Source organism: Gigantopelta aegis, chromosome 2, assembly GCF_016097555.1.
Source record: "Gigantopelta aegis isolate Gae_Host chromosome 2, Gae_host_genome, whole genome shotgun sequence".
Taxonomy (NCBI): domain Eukaryota; kingdom Metazoa; phylum Mollusca; class Gastropoda; order Neomphalida; family Peltospiridae; genus Gigantopelta; species Gigantopelta aegis.
This window is the reverse complement of record NC_054700.1, coordinates 14,653,194-14,671,427: the sequence shown is the minus strand read 5'-3', so window position 1 is coordinate 14,671,427 and position 18,234 is coordinate 14,653,194. Positions and strand designations below refer to the sequence as shown.

The window sequence follows — 18,234 nt, the reverse complement described above, 5'->3', positions numbered from 1 at the left end:
ACTGAGGAGAATTGATCCTTTGACCTTCAGACTGCCAAATGCAAACCTCAATCACAGAAACTTACAGGTACATGCAAAGCCCACGTCTCCATCTTTGAAAGTCAAACGCTCATTTTAACTAGGTTAAGAACAATACCATCATGCATTTTCCTCCTCCTCGCACATCTGTTAAAAACAAAGTCCTCTTGTTTCCTTTGAAGTGTGCTGGAGTTTAAAATAAAAGAACCTGTGAGGGGGGGATCAGTCGGCGGGCAGCCAGTCTGTGGCCAAGTGTAAATTTTACAGTGCTCTGCGCATCTCCCATTTCATTTAACTAGCACGGCCCTCATGACACCAGACACAATGGTGACAGCCTGGAGTCTGCCACAATGGCCAGTCTTACCCATTATGCAAGAAATCTCTTTAAAAGCTCTGCAGCCAAAAGCCTCGAGTGAAACAAGCAGATCAAAATAGTGCGGAAAATCAGCAATTAATGTGGAAAATCAGCAATTAACATACACTGGATATTTTGCCCAGTGGTTCCTGCCAGCTGGTCATCATCACTAAGTGTTCTATAAATAGCCTACATGGAACTGTAAAGGTTTTTCTGATGCTTGCATGAACACTGGGGCTAGAAATACCCTTATGTTGTAATCACACCCTTCAAGTAGTCGGCAAACCCTCTTTTGTTGTAAATCACCCTACAGGTAATTATAAATGTTGAATATTTTTGGTAAATCCCCTTCAAGTACCTTGCAAATTCCCTTTTGTTGTAAGTCATCCATCAAGTAGCTTGCAAATTCCCTTTTGTTGTGAATCACCTTCAAATAGCTTGCAAATTCCCTTTTGTTGTGAATCACCCTTCAAATTCCCTTTTGTTGTGAATCACCCTTCAAATAGCCAGCAAATTCCCTTTTGTTATAAATCATTTCTTAATCACTGGCTATTGTATGTCAAACATTTGATAATTCTGACATGAAGTCTTACAGGAAACGTGCTCTTGTTACTTTATTTACGTGCCTATATCCAAAAGAGGATCAGGCACTTCTACATTTTTCTAGTATTCAAGAGAATCAACATGCACATTCAGAGCAAGCTGTTGTATCGCACGTCTGTCCTGGGCACAGGTGTCAGGCTTTAGTAGAAGCCAAGGATCTTTTATATGCACTTTCCAAGACAGGACAGCACATATCACGGCCTTTGACATACCAGTCAAAGGGCACTGGTTTGGACAGGAAAGATAATCACAGAATTGGTTCACTGAGGGGGTTTGATCTTATGGTCAAATAATCTCAGGCGAGTTCTCTAGATTTTGCCCTCCTACAGAATATACAGAAGCAATAAAGTGGAACTAATCTATAACAAATGAACAAAAACCACAATAATTGCATTCCTTGGAAATCCGGCACAGGGAAATTTGGGATTTGTTTGAATGCTTGATTAGCTTGCACAAATAATGTTTGATCATTCTGCCAAAAAAATATCAAATAATGAAAATTGGATGAGAACTGTGAAATGAATCGCTGCATGTGGCAGCGAACATCATTTTTCTCCAGTGATGACTTTTCACTGCTTGGACGCTAGATTAGAAACCTGATTGGAAACCCGTGTGGCTGGGTCGTGAGTCACAACTCGGGAACAGAGAAAACAGTCTGAGCAAACTTGATGCTCACACAAACTGAATGAAAGAATGTTTAACAAACTCCAGCACAAAAATACACATCAGCTATTTGGGTGTCAGAAAAGTTAAGTAGATATGGAAATATTATTTATACAATTAGGTAAAACCACAGTGGATCGCAAACTAAGCAACTGAAAACTAAGAAAACAGATTTTTGCAATCACAGGTTTAATTGTGATGATTACCTGGTCATTGTTGTACCTAAGATTGAGGCATGATGTACACTAATGAAGGAGCCTGTGCAAGAAATCATGCAAGGAGAGGTCTAGACTATGGCGAGTGGAATGAAATTTATGGGGGGGGGGGGGGGGGGGTATAGAGTCATGCTCCCCCAGAAAATATATAATAATTTTTAAAAATCTGCTAGAGTAGGGGGACTTTGACCCCTTCCCCTGCAATGCTAAAACTTGCTTGGAAAACAATGAAATGGTAACAGTGAAAATAATGGTATTATAAATCAGGGGGAAATGTCATTTCTCATGTTGCTGACTAAACACAAAGAGAATATTTACATAATGATTTCTCAGGTTACAAGTATATTAATGAAAAGTAATGTTTGATTTCAGTGATCACAAAACGGCTCTTATAGTGAAAAATATGTCTGACTCAATCTTAGTGTTTAAAAACTAGTCTGTGACTGTCCCTTTAATAGCTTTTTACAGTATCAGTGTTAAATGCATATTTACCATGCAAGAAACTTGGCTTCCAGAGTTAGAAAATAACCTCTTTTTTTTCTTTAAAAAAAAAGAAGAAATCTGTTGTTTTCATATCTGTGCTTCTCCATCCAAATAGCATTAGCAGTAACAGTCCACCTGTTCATATATCAGGACTTTCATGAGTCTGACACGCACAGTCTGATAAACTTAGTCTGATAACGAAATCTGAGGCAGCTATATTAGTCTGTACCACTGTGTATTAACTTCAGTATGGACCGGTCACTCAGTGGATACAGCTGTATATTTCTCCGATACACTGAAACCTTCAAAGTTGTGTCGCAGAGGAGAAGAACTAACACTTGGGTTCCATTGATTACACTGGTTGATGACGGCACCGGTCTGCGGAGGTGGTCTATTCAAGAACCAGGCCTCTTAACGTTAGATAACTGGGCTAGCCAACAGCGTTTGATGTTGAAGGTGGTAATGGATGGGTGTAATATCTCATTAATATAGAGGTGGTAACAGGGCTGTGAGTTGCATAACGGGATCCGTTATACAAACAGGTTTGATTTTGCAAGTGTGCAGACTGTTTACGGCTTATGTTTCACTCAGTACATTACACTTTATAAGCAATACTCCTGAGCGCGTTATGTGTGTATTGAAATTGTGTGTGTTGTGTGTGTGTGTATCTGTTTGTATCAAGGTTTCTGACCTTTCCCCCCTCTCCCTGCCACTCCTGTTAGTTATCGATATCACTAACCCAGAATTGTATTTGGTGGGAAAGACGGACGAGAAACTCTTCCCAGTTTTTTTTTTACCATTCTAACCGGTGTGAAACAACTGGAATATCAAGAGTGGCCCATGGTATGTACTGTCCTATTTGTGGAGAAATGCATATATAAAAGAAGTAACAATGTAAAGTTAAGTTTGTTTTGTTTAATATCACTACTAGAGCATTCTAGTTTTTTAATCGTCTATTGGGTATCAAACAATAATATATATACTTGTATATATGTACTATCATATAGTCTTATAGCATTATTTCATTAGCAGCAAAGTATCTTTAATAGGGCTATCTCTGGCACTTACCAAGTTTGCCAGTTGAGATTTTTAAAACCAATTGGCAAAATGTATTTTAATTTGGCAAAATAAATTTCACATGAAATTTCAAACACCCAGTTATTTTCTGTTAAATGTTAAATCTATAGAGGATTTGGCAAAACTGTTTGCCCACCCAGAGCTAGCCCTGTTTAATGTGCACTATCCCACATACAGGATGGTACATACCACAGGCTTTTGATATACCAGTTACGGGTAGTCCAGAGGGAAGTAATATGTATTGACTTAACATGCTGTGCATTAAACTTACAGTCAAGTGGTACTAGTTTGGAAAGAACAACAAAAAGATCTAACCGGAGAACGAATCAACCAAAGGCAATGGGATTTGATCCTAGATCGAAGCACATCAGACCAGTGCTCTGTCGACTGAGCTTGCTGCTTAGACCCCACTTCTGATAAATTAAATTAAATAAAACTCGACTTACCGCTGATGTGGACTTTTTCGTTGGGAAGGTTGTCAAAGTTCCACGCCAGGACACAGGTCGACAGGTAAACCAGAAGTAACACCAGTAGGATACCAGTCCTTAACCGTAAATCCACGTTTTTGTACTCCATGTTCGCAAATTATCTACACAAAACAAGAAACGAAAAAGATATGAAGGGGTGAGAGAGACCCTTCCAAACCTACGTAATTAAAGATATAGGCTGCGAGTAAGGCAGCCGCTCTAAACTGTCGCACACATTACAATCTGGGACGAGTATCGGCCTTCCGCAAAGCACCTCTTGAATACTCCTGTTGAAAAACACAATAAACAGCTATCAAACGAAGAGTTTTCCTTGATGAGACAGAACGAATGCCGGATTTCTTGAAACTGAGGTAATTCCAAGCCTATCCCAGTCTGTGATAGGGGTGGGTAACGCCAAATTAGCAGCTTGCGCAAGCGTGAGTGTAAAACAATAGTTTGATATCTCCTCTCGCAAAACTGCCAGGTGTAACTCTAAACACTAATACTACGATAGCTCGCTTGGCTTGTGTGCTCAGAATACTATCGCCATCCCATTGGCCGGGAAACATCTCATGAATATTTATGACGTTCTCACAGACTCGGCCCTTGTTTTGATCTTCTGAGTGCGCACGTAAAATCTGTTACGTATTACATATTGTAAGTTAACAGACCTAGGTGTATAATTAATTAGTTATATCGCAAATGCATATTTTAATCTAAAGTTGGGATATTTACTGTAATTATTGATTGTTTCTGTTGTGAAAATGTTTTTAATTTGTCTACCCAAATGGTGCCTCCCAAGTTGTAAATCTTGACACTCCGTGTCCGAGGAAAAGATAAAAGGCTTTCTGACCACTGCAGTGGACTTGTGTCACAGGGGCCAGATCAAACACTTGGGTACACAGGTATTCAGTAGTGCACCTGATTTAAACAATAGCTGCCTACGTACAATGGTCTGGGAAAGTTAGCATTTAGCATTTACCTGTCTCCACAGGTGTGTGACAATGGACTTGTAGAATTAAAGCAACGTTACTGGTTTTAAAGGCAGGTTCCGATCACAGTTGACCTACAAAATCATTTAACGAAAGATTGCCTGAAGAAAAATATGAATTAAATTTGTCCTCAAGTCTGTTTTTAGCCAATACCTAAAAGAAAGTGTGTTTCTGGGAATGTGCCCCAACATTAGGAAGGGTAGGCCTAAGTTATACCATGAGGAAATTTTTATTTAACGGCGCACTCAACACATTTTATTTACGGTTATATAGCGTCAGGCCTAAGTTATACATTCACCCAAAATGGTCAAGATTTTTTTGATTTTTTACACACATTTTTTTCTCTTTTCACTTAAATAAAAATTAATTATAAAAAATATGTTTAAAAAATAATTGATAACAAAAAAAAAGTAATAATAATTAAATTAAAAAATAATTTAACTATAAGGTCTTCTCTGCTATTAGGTAAGGTCAAGTTCCCCAAGGCCTGATGCTACCTGTTTAAAATGTTTGCATAATTGCTTACAACTAGTACTGCACATTACTTAAAGAGAAACATGCACAGAGTATATATATATATATATATATATATATATATATATATATATATATATATGAAGTCATGTGATTCAAATAAGGATATGCGGTATAGCCGGTATACCATAATATAAATTTTGAACACATCAATAGATTTTTCTAGCCTACCGGTATATTGCATGTGTATATTGTGAACATATGCACACATATTATATTATATTATATTATATTATGTAACAATCCCACTCAGCTGTCAATACTAACAAAGGCACTGATTGGCTTAAAACTATTTTGATTGACACTGAGTGTGGCAAACATCCCTCAGTCACAAAGTCAGTGTTTTACTGCCCAAGTGACCTGACCTTCAAATTTGAGACTGTGACTGTCTTTGAATGACACCATTGGTTCATGGTCCATATCCAGTTTCCATGTCATTGTTGTAATTACTTACAGCTCTTGGTCAGTTGATTTTCTAATCACCTGAATGTTACTTATCTGCTGCAATATACTCCATTTAATTACTTCCACAACTGTGTGTTTGTTGATTGTAGATGGAGGGAAGTGTCAATTACATATTGCCACCATATGAAAGTATTAATTTGCACAAGAAAAGTAATGAGCAGTCTGGCTGACATATAGCCCGAGTACTCTGACAGTAAGAGAGCTAGACGGACATGTGGACAGCTATAATGTAATGAGTGTTATACAGCGAAACCCCTCTAAACCGGACACCCTTGGGACCAAGACAGAAGTCCAGTTCCCAGAGGGATCCAGTTTAGAGAGGTTAAGTTCTGTACTGTTTTTTTTTTTTTAAAGGGGCTCTGTAAAACATCTGATATTGAGGGAATTCCGGTTTACAAAGGGTCCGGTTTCACTGTAACTGTACAAATGTCCGTCTAGCTCGTATACAGTCAGAGTATTCAGGCTAGGTGATGTAGAGGTCTAGTCATTGACTTTAGGCTGGTAGGTGCTAGGCTTGAATCCCGCTACTGGCTCCAGCTTGACAGAGGGCCCACTGGGTACAAGTACGGGTACTCTTTTTTTTTTTCTCTCTTTTTTTATGTGCCCCTATCCACTTAAGGTTGAGGCATGCCCATCTCAGATTTTATCTGTGACATTGCCTGTGATCAATTCCGAGGCCCACTAGGGTTTTTTTCCCACCTGCTCTAGGCTTGGTAAACAGAAACAGATTTAAGGCTTGTCGTGGGCACCCTGAACCGGCCTCGGTGGTGTCGTGGTTAAGCCAAGGCCTGAAGGTGGGATGGTGCATATAAACGGTCTCTTGCTACACCATAGGTACTGGGTTCCCAGCCCAATACCGGCTCCCACCCAGAGCAAGTTTTAACAACTCCATGGGTAGGTGTTAGACCACTACACCCTCTTCTCTCTCACTAACCACTAACAACTAAACCACTGTCGTGAACAGACAGCCTAGATAGCTGAGGTGTGTGCCCAGGACAGCATGCTTGAAAATAAGGTAAAATAAATAAAATATCTGAATCTTCAGTGGATATGGGCAAGTTATAAACAGTCCTCTGACACAAGTTTTTCCTATATATCCCAACCAGTGCATTATAACTGGTATATCAAAGTCTGTGGTATGTGCTATCCTGTCTACTGGAGAAAAAAAAAAGTACCATGTTTCTTCTAAGACTATAGATGTGTCAGATAGTGGTGTCCGTCGTTAAACAAAACAAAGTTTAACTTTTTCTTACTAACAACTACCATGCAGTGACCATTAACCCACGATCCAGCCAGTGAACCACGACTGATACATCAAAGGCCGTGGTATGTGCTATCATGTCTATAGGATGGTACATATAAAAGATCCCTTGCTGCTAATCAAAAAGAGTAGCCCATGAAGTGGCAAAAGCAGGATTCCTTCCTTAATATCTGTGTGGTGCAGAACCATATGTCCGACGCCATTATAGCCGTAAATAAAATGTGTTCAGTGCATCTTTAAATAAACTATTTCCTTCCTTCTTTCTTTCCATTAACCTACTGTCTTGGACAGACAACCCAAACAGTTGAGGTGTATGCCCACAACAATGTACTTGAAGATTTTTTTTATTATTATTAAAATCGTTGGCATGTTTTGGAGGGTACATTTTTGTATAGATTAATTTTTTAAAAATATGTATACCATACCTGTTTTGACCAAAACATTTTTGTTTGGGTACATTTTGATTTTTGCTCCCGAGTAAAACTCCTCCTTTCTCATTCCATTTAAGGAGGTTAAATGGACTTTACCCACATATATGACATTACATATCTTAGCATTTGACCAACCAATCCAGAAGAATATTGGTAGATTAAAATCTGCATATAAATTGACTGGTCTCATGCAACACTTATTTAAATGACAACAACACATCATGGTTGTTTTTAAAAAAAACCTGTACGATGTAACGGGCACATACTACCTGTCACGCTTATCTTGTTTTGTGTTCTAGAGTTACAGCTGTCATAACGATGATGGCTTCCTGCACGTGGCACTTGCACTCACAGTAATCGGAGTCACAAAATAGGTGAAAACATTACCTTAAAACATGAACCGAAATATCACGTTACATTTCAATGAGAGAAACTGCACTTATTTCATTGAGCATTACTGATTCCATTCATTATACGGAGACAGAAGGCATCATGACCTGGGTGAAGTGCAGCACTCTCTCTCATTCGAAAACAAAAGAAAGGAAAGGAAAGGAATGTTTTCTTAATGACACTATAACCCTATAACCGTAAATAAAATGTGTTGAGTGCGTCGTTAAATAAAACATTTCCTTTCTGTAGCCCATAACGAGGCGGGGCATAGCTCAGTGGTAAAGTGCCCGCCTGATGCGCGGTCGGTTTGAGATCGATCCCCATCGGTGGGCCCACTGGGCTATTTCTCACTCCAGCCAGTGCACCACGACTGGTTTATCAAAGGTCGTGGTATGTACTACCCTGTCTGTGGGATGGTGCATATAAAAGATCCCTTGCTGCTAATCGAAAAGAGTAGCTCATGAAGTGGCGACAGCGGATTTCCTCTCTCATATCTGTGTGGTCCTTAACCATATGTCTAACACCATATAACCATAAATTAAATGTGTTGAGTGTGTCGTTAAATAAAACATTTCTTTCTTTCTTTCCATAGCACATACCAAAGTTATGGTTATTTCATGTCTAACATATGGATTGATTGAAACATATTTTATTGCTTTTTAAAGAACAAATGGATCAGGCACAAGTTACACAACTTACCAGGCCTTCTCCACAATACATACATGTTACGACAGTAATATATACTGGTGGTAAGAAATAAGGGATCCCATAAGTACAAACATCAAATAGAGAGTGCAACCAAAACCATAATTCATAGTGTCAGCAAATTGATCATGTTTTACTGGCAGCCATTCCCACAGAATTGGCATTCGAGATAAAGTAAATGATTGCCACACCATAGGCTACTCCTAGTAATTAGCGTTAGAGGAATCTTTTATATTTACCTGGTTATAAATATGACATCATGGACCACAGCTTTTGTGTAATGAGCATAACGACTAAGATGTCAAACTCAGTCTTTAAGGATGATTTGTGATAGGGTGATCTGAAGTTGGGAAATCATTGCTAACTTGACAGTTAGTGGCTGAATAATCTGAAGTATGTGTGGGTTTTTTTTTTTATAACAACACCACTAGAGTTCATTGCTTTATTAATCACTGGCTATTGGATGTCAAACATTTGGTAAATCTGACATATTGTCTTACTAAACCCATTACATTTTTTCATTCATTCATTCTGTAGGTAGCCCCATTGGGCTATTTCTCGTTCCAACCAGTGTACCACGACTGATATATCAAAGGCTGTGGTATGTACTACCCTGTCTGTGGGATGGTGCATATAAAAGATCCCTTGCTGCTAATCGAAAAGAGTAGTCCATGAAGTGGCAACAGCGGGTTTCCTCTTTCAATATCTGTGTGGTTCTTGACCATATGTCTGACGCCATATAACCGTACATAAAATGTGTTGAGTGCATTGTTAAATAAAACATTTCTTTCTTTCTTTCTTTCATTTCAACTTATTTCCGTGCTTATATCCAATTAAGGTTCAAGCATGCTGTCATGGGCACACATCTCAGCTATTTGGGCTGGCTGACAGTGGGTTAGTTGCTAGTCACATTCATTACAATTAGATTCCTGTCTTAATAAAATTAACAAATCCATAAAATCTGGCAAGTTAACTGTCAGCAGTTAAGATATGATCATCACAGACAGATATGTTAGACAAAGGCAGCAAACTTGCCAGCAACACAGCTTGGCATTATATTATAGAGTGTTTACCTAAACTGAATGTGCATAATTGGTCGATCATCCACTAACTATTCCTATTCTCTATCACTAAGCACTAACAACTAACCCACTGTCTTGGACAGCCCAGATAGCTGAGGTGTGTGTGTGTGTCCAGGATAGCATGCTTGAACCTTATTTGGATATAAGCATGAAAATAAGTTGAAATGAATTAATAAATCATTTTGCTTATTTTTTTTAATGCAAAATATACAGTAAAATAGATTCATTGTTCATAATTTAAAAAAAAAAAGTTAACCTTTAATAAATACTTTTGATGGTAAGCCACAATTATGCAGCTTTGATATTAATTGCACCTTTAAAATGAAAGGGGTGGGTTGTAGCCCAGTGGTAAAGCACTTGCTTGATACGTGGTCAGTGTGGGATTGATCCTTGTCAGTTGGCCAGTTGGGCTATTTCTCATTCATTGCACCTTTAAAATGAAGTGGTGCACGTGGTATTGTCCATGCGTGAAATAAAATGGGTCACCGTAACACTGGACATTGTGTGTAATGTCACGAATCAGCCGCAGGTATTCACGAGGGCCTGCTACCGTCGTGACTGCAGGTATACCTGATGAAATAGTAATCACCTCATCAAGGTAACACGTGAGTGAGTGAGCATGTCGTGTGTTTGTGAGTGACTCACACACCCATCAATCAGGTAAAACTAAACACGCGTCATTAATCTTTATCATATTCACATTCGAGATCTTTTTTCTTAGAGGCGACCTTCAGGGGACCGGGTTGTGCTTCATTAGTTTTTCAGATAGGGGGAGAATTTGTCACTTGTGTTATGCAAGTGAGTCGCACTGAACAAATAAACGGACAGATGCTATGAGTAGCCGACGACATCAGTGCGGCCACAAGGAAGTGATCTGTTTGTGTGACAGGTTTAAATCAAAGTGTGTTGAGATGTTGTTGTTGCTTGCCAGGTGTTAATCGTATGCACACCTGGTTATATATCCAGGTAACAAAAGGAAAGGAATGTTTGTTTAATGACACCCCAGCACATTATTTAATCATTGGTTGTTAAGTGTTAACATCTACTGGTAGTAATTATAATATGGACCACAGTTTTAGAGAAGAAAGGAAAGAAGGGAAGCTGTAGTGGCACCCCAGCACATTGTCTAATTAGTGGTTATTAGGTATGTACATAGCATGAAATTATATTAATAGTGTTAGAGAAGAAAAGGTTAGGAAGCTTTAATGACACCCCAGCACATTGTCTAATTAGTGGCTATTAGGTGTGTAACATGTAATAATTATGACATGGGTTATATAGTGTTAGCAACAAAAGAAAAGGAAAGTTTGATTAATGACACCCCATCACATTGTTTAATCAGTGACTTAAATGTGTAACAGATGGTAATTTAAAAAAATAAAATAAAGGATAGAGGTAAATACTTAGTGGGTAAGATGTTTATCTAGTGACTCTACACCCATCCACTGAGTATATATATTCACCTGTGTCGGAGCCAGTACTGAGATATGAACCGACTTCCGCTCTGATGTCAGGTTTGTATCATGGTTTTACCAGAGTGTCACAACTGACAGTGTATCTCAGTGCCCACCTATGTACATCATAGACCATGGTATGTATTGTATGAAAGTGTATATAGATGTTCACTTGCTGCTTAATAATTAGGGATGGCCTATTTGGTGGCAGTGTAATTCCTCCACCTTTTTCTCTCTCTCTCTCTCTCTCTCTCTCTCTCTCTCTCTCTCTCTTTCCTCCTCTCTCTCTCCTCTCTGCCCCTGTCTCTGTCTCTGTGTGTGTGTGCCTGTCTGTCTGTCTGTCTGTCTGTCTGTCTCTCTCTCTCTGTCTCTCTCTCTCTCTCTCTCTCTCTCTCTCTCTCTCTCCTCTCTCTCTGCCCCTGTCTCTGTCTCTGTTTCTCTGTCTGTCTGTCTGTCTCTCTCTCTCTCTCTCTCTCTCTCTCTCTCTCTCTCTCTCTCTCTCTCTCTCTCTCTCTCTCTCTCTCTCTCTCTCTCTCTCTCTCTCTCTCTCTCTCTCTCTCAACCATGTACCTTAATACTAAATAACTATACATTAGACATCGGAAAGATAACTGTAGTTTAAAAATGTGCTGAGGTGACATTAAACAAATATTCATTTCCTTTTACTGCCCACCTGAGACAAACTTCAATCACAAGTGTGTACTTGTTACATACCTGACTGCACAGCTGAGACAGGTGTAAGCATTGCAAGCCTACCTGTACACCTGAGCGCTTAATCTCAAAATGGCAGGTGGTTTTATTAACATCCTAGGTGATTATTTTTCAACCATATCCAGTTGTCAAGGAAAACAGTTTTTTCCATGGCTGTTGCAAATACATACAGCACATATATACTACCTGTTGCATATTTGCGTTAGCTTACCTGCAAGTGTGTATTAAGCAACAGGTAAACTTTGTGCAAATGTGCAGCTGTGAGATTTGTAACAGTTTGACAGTTATGCATTGGAGTGAAACACCATCAAAACAAATGCATTAAGAAGATTATGAGTAAAATAAATAACAGACATACCTCTTTAAGATCCTATGTTAAATCCATAAAAAATACTAACACAAAATCAACATAAAACAACACAAACTTGTTGCATCAAAAGCTGATAGTAAAACTCTGTAGTAAAAAGTCCATACAAACAGTGCCCTGCCAACCAATCAGATGAGACCTGTGGTGACAATGGAGACATCTGATTGGCTGGGAGCTAATGTAAACAATCCCTGGTTGACCCAAAGTGGCGTCTGCTAGCTGGTGTGTCACCAGTGTTCCAGTTTGTTTTACCACCAGCAGGGCTGGCTGGCTCCAGGTAGATTTATTATCTCTCTGACACCTGTAGAAACTTGTCTTACCTTTGCACCTTATCAAGCCTTGGAAAGTCATATTTGTTTTTAATGACACTTCTACGCAACTTTAAAGTATTCCTATTTGGTGGCTATTAGAGGTGGATCTATGGGGGGGGGAGGGGGGAGGGGGGGGGGGGGGGGGGGGGAGGGGCCAGGGCCCCCTTAAATTTTGTGATAGCTATAATTTTATTATATATAAATTTTCATTTTTTTTACGATCCCCCTCCAATTCTCCCCAAAGATCCCTTGGCATTCCACCTTGTGTCACTGGAGGCCCCTTAAATGGATTTTCTGGATTTGCCACAATTTGTTTTGTTTAATGATTAATTAATCATTGACAATCGGATGTCAAACATTTGGTAAATCTGCTTGTTTTCCACAGGTAGATTTAAAAAAAAAGATAAAAACTTTATTGCATATAAACATTCCACATACGAAAATGGATGCAAAATATATGCACAAACAAGACACATACAAACATCATACTATTCTAAGGACGAAATAAGGACTAATTATTGGCAATACATGTATAGTCATGATCTAACTTGCACACCACACCAGCACTGCTTGGATTGTGTTTCTGCATAAAGAATATACATTTTTCTTGTGTACTCGTACTTGTAAATAGGTTCCATAATTACGGAAAGTTAGATATGCATATAGTTTGACACGTTGAGTGTTATATTTCTTATACATTATGATTAAAAAGAAAGAAATGTTTTATTTAACGATGCACTCAACACATTTTATTTACGGTTATATGGGGTCAGACATATGGTTAAGGACCACACAGATTTTGAGAGAAAACCCGCTGTCGCCACTTCATGGGCTACACTTTCCGATTAGCAGCAAGGGATCTTTTATTTGCACTTCCCACAGGCAGGATAACACAAACCATGGCCTTTGTTGAACCAGTTATGGATCACTGGTCGGTGCAAGTGGTTTACACCTACCCATTGAGCCTCACTCAGGGTTTGGAGTCGGTATCTGGATTAAAAATCCCATGCCTCGACTGGGATCCGAACCCAGTACCTACCAGCCTGTAGACCAATGGCCTAACCACGATGCCACAGAGGCTGGTACGGGTAAGTTATAGGATGAAACACCTTTTTTAAAACAACAAGGAAGACTTTTCTGATTGGCCAACTTGTTAAAAATTAAATCATATATTATTATAAATGTGGTTGTCACAGGATAGAATATGACCATATATATAACGGCCAACTTGTTAAAAATTAAATCATATATAAATGTGGTTGTCACAGGACAGAAAATGACCATATATATAACGTGAGTCGTGGGTAACTGCAAGTAGATGTTAAATCTGTGTGTATAGATTTATTGTACACTGTTGTGTACCGTTGTCTTGCTGCTGGCTTTGTTCCAAGGCTTATCACATCTTGTCATGGGGCCTGGTCTTGAGTTCTTGACAAATAAAACTTCAGTTTAATTGTGGTACAGTCAGACAAGGCCAGGCAGTGTTTTTGAGAACTTTTCGATTCCTTTTCCGACTCGAACGTGGATGTAATTTGGAATGGTGTTTAGATTACAAAAAGTTTGTTTTGTTTAACAACACCACTACAGCACATTGATTTATTCATCAATGGCTATTGAATGTCAAACATTTAGTAATTTGACATCTAGTCTCAAAGAAAAAACCTGCTACATTTTTCCTTTAGTAGCAAGGGATCTTTTATATACACAATCCCACAGATAGGATAGAACATACCACGTCTTTTGATATGCCAGTCATGGTGCACTGGTTGGTGTTTAGGAAAAGAATTGTACACCTGTTTAATGACACCGCAGCACATTGGTGGATCCAGAGGGTAGACACAAGAGTTCCGTGACGACCCTCCTCTCCCCCCAACTGTTTGAAGTGCCATTTTTAATGACATTTTTCAGTTGTTGTGTTTTTAATTAATCTTCCACAATATACAACAGTAAATTGCACTGAAAATGCAGCTCTGAGCATTTTTGTTTAAAAATGTCTGGTGAACATGCCTCAGTATCTTCTTACAGATCTTTGACAATTTCAAATTGTCTTTTTAAGAATTTTTCAAACCCACCCCACCCACTTACAAAACATTGATCTGCCCCTGTTTTAAACCATGACTATTGTGTGTCGGGGGCAGGACATAGCCCAGTGGTAAAGTGTTTGCTTGATTGTCGATCGGTCTGGGATCAATTCCCGTTGGTGGGCCCATTGGGCTATTTCTTGTTCCAGATAGTGCACCGTGACTGGCCCAGGTGGGCTGTGTTATTGTCTTGTTCCATATGTCAAAATTACCCAATTTTTTACATCCAGTAGCCGCTGATATAATTCAATGTGTCTTGTGGTATGTGTTATCAAAGCAAACTCTATTTAGTTGGAGTAAGTCTAGTTCACCCACCGATGACATTTTTTAAGACATCCCGATGACATAGCAAGTCTAGTTCAAGACTGATGACATGAATCTAGTTCAAGCTCACCGATTGTGAGCAAGTCTATTGTTAAACATCACCAATGACATGAGCAAGTCTAGTTCAAGACATCACCGATGACATGTAAGTCTAGTTCAAGACATCATTGATGACATGAGCAAGTCTAGTGCTGTAGACCAGGTGAAGGTACAAGAGCTTTGTTGATAGTTTAATCAGTCAAGGACAGCACAAAACTAGGACAAAACTAGGACAAAATGAACAGTTTCCTGCAATGTCTGTTCTCAAACTGTTAAGCTCATTATGCTAATCCAACTTTAAAGAAACAATATAAAATATTTACTTTCTGTTTCTTATAACCTAGAAATTAAAAATACTGGTATATGAATTTTTTTAATAATTTTTTTTGACTACATACTAATGTTTAAGAGTATGATTTGGGCCTGTATGCTGCCAGTAAATGATATAAAAGTGAAGTGGCCACTGGCCAACACTAAGAATATACATGTGTAAAGACATAAACCTTTTAAAAACTGTTTATACTAAGGCAGGACATAGCAGGACTCATCTAGGATTGACCGGCGTCGTGGTTAGGCCATCGGTCTACAGGCTGGTAGGTACTGGGTTCGGATCCCAGTCGAGGCATGGGATTTTTAATCCAGATACCGACTCCAAACTCTGAGTGAGTGCTCCGCAAGGCTCAGTGGGTAGGTGTAAACCACTTGCACCGACCAGTGATCCATAACTGGTTCAACAAAGGCCATGGTTTGTGCTATCCTGCCTGTGGGAAGCACAAATAAAAGATCCCTTGCTGCTAATCGGAAAGAGTAGCCCATGTAGTGGCGACAGTGGGTTTCCTCTCAAAATCTGTGTGGTCCTTAACCATATGTCTGACGCCATATAACCGTAAATAAAATGTGTCGAGTGCGTCGTTAAATAAAACATTAATTTCTTTCTTTCATCTAGGATTGATTCCCATTTGTGGGCCAGTCAGACTGCACCACGAGTGGAGTATCAAAGGCATGGTATGTGCTATCTTGTCTGTGGGGAAAGTACATGTAAAAGATCCCATGCTAATGTAGCATGTTTCCTCTCTAATACATTACGAAAATTACCAAATGTTTCATTCATTTCACAAATCATTCATTCATTCAGTACCAAATGTTTCATTCATTTCACAAATCATTCATTCATTCAGTACCAAATGTTTGATATCCAATAGCTGATGACTAATAAATCAATGTGCTCTAGTGGTGTTGTTAAACAAAACCACTACTTTTAGCTCAGTAGTAAAACGCTCATCTGATCCACGGTCCATCTAGGATCGATCCCAGTCTGTGGGCCAGTTAGGCTATTTCTCATTCTAGCCAGTGCACCACGACTGGTATATCAAATGCTGTGGTATGTGCTGTCCTGTCTGTGGGGGAAAGTACATATAAAAGATCCTCTGCTACTTATGGAAAAATGTAGCGGGTTTCCCCTTTAAGACTATATATTAAAATTACCAAATGTTTGAAATCCAATTGCCAATGGTTGATAAATCAACATTGGCACAGGAAGGTGCCAAAGGGTGGGGGGCACGCACACGCACACACACACACACACACACACACACACACAGATATATATATACATATATATATATATATATATATATATATATATATATAATATATATAAAACCATCGCTGCTGATAAAAAGTGGAGGGGCACATGCCCCCCTGCCCCCCCCCCCCCCCCCCCCGCTTCCTATGCTAGTGAATCAATGTCCTCTAGTGGTGTCATTAAACAAAACAAACTTTTACTTTTACTCTTTTAATGTTTTATGTTACAATATAGCTCGGTGTGGACAAAGGTTGCCGTATCTTGTTGAAGGCTTGCATGTGTTGGGTTAGTTCTCTCAATGCCAACCCAATGATTCCACAGCTAGTCTTGAGGTTACACGCCGTTACAATTTTCTTTAAAGGGACAGTAAACTCAAACAACACATACTGACACTTTAAGAAATGAAAAACACATAGTTTTAGAGTTAATAAGAAAACGTGATTATTCCTGCTAACTCGTGGGCAGCCATTTTCTTTCATTTTTGTGGTGTCCGGTACTATAGCTTGGGATGAAGTCACATCAGCTACGACCAACTCCTGTATGTACAGTGTAAACAAATGCTCTAATTTATGACAAGGCGCTTCACTTTCATCAATCTCACTTGTAAAACAACATAAATGACTTGATAGTATAATAAACTATGTATTTAACTAAATATATTTCAATTTGCATCAATAGAAATTGTTCTTTCTTAAAAAATCCAATTATTAGATCAATAAACAGTATACTTGTACCTCCATTAGAAATAAGATTAGAAATATATTATCATCTTTTCTTCATCATCATCATCATCATTATAATTATTATCATCATTACCACCACTATCATCACCACCATTGCCATCATCTTCATCATCACCACCACCATCATTAACATCATCGCCACCACCACCATCATCATTATCATCATCATAACCATTATCATCATCACCACTAGCACCACCATCACCCTCCTCAGCACCATCTTCATCATCATCACCAAACAGCTTAGCAAGAAGCATTGAAAACATTTGCTATGTCACTGCATTTCCCTTGAGTTATATAAACTGAAACTATGAATATAATTAACTTTCCAGTATATTTCTCTTTGTAATTCATCATATTTCAAATGCCACATCATCTGATGTAGTGACTTGGTACCAGAAACGGGCTGTACGAATTAATGTACTACCGCGAAGTGATGCAACCACGGAAATAGTCCACAGGTGATATAATGAGGAGAGGCTATCAGACAGGTTTATTGTGAAAATATGTCTGGTCTGGAGGAATTTCCTCAACAGCTTTCACACAGTGAAGTGTTCTAGCCTTCACCGAGTTCTGCTTAATGTAAACAATTAAACATGATGACATTTGATCTCATTTTGTAAACAATAGAGCACACATTAATTGCATGTATGTTTTTGTGGGTTTTTTTTTTTTTTTACAGTCCCTGATATTCTACAGGTAACACATTTTAGTATGTCTGTAGTCTGTTCAGCCACCATCCATCCATCCATCCATCCATCCATCCATCCGAAACCCGTCCAGCCGTCTGTCCATCCATCCATCTAATCATTCATCCATCCGTCCATCCATCCATCCATCAATCCCTAACACGTCCATCCATCCATCCATCCATCCAA

General features: G+C 38.9%; 1 protein-coding gene across 4 annotated transcripts in view; it reads right to left on the bottom strand.

Moving 5' to 3' along the window:
* The window catches only part of LOC121381629 (semaphorin-1A-like), a 96,682-nt gene extending 84,337 nt beyond the window's left edge, over positions 1–12,345 (bottom strand). For 3 of the 4 annotated variants that reach the window (XM_041510974.1, XM_041510981.1, XM_041510987.1), the window contains exon 1: positions 3,861–4,375. In XM_041510974.1, the coding sequence (XP_041366908.1) occupies positions 3,861–3,990 (130 nt within the window). In that variant the 5' untranslated portion in view covers positions 3,991–4,375. Of the gene's footprint in view, positions 1–3,860; positions 4,376–12,264 lie in introns of those variants that run through there. The other variant, XM_041510968.1, reaches the window with a different exon arrangement.
* Positions 12,346–18,234: the final 5,889 nt, after the last annotated feature.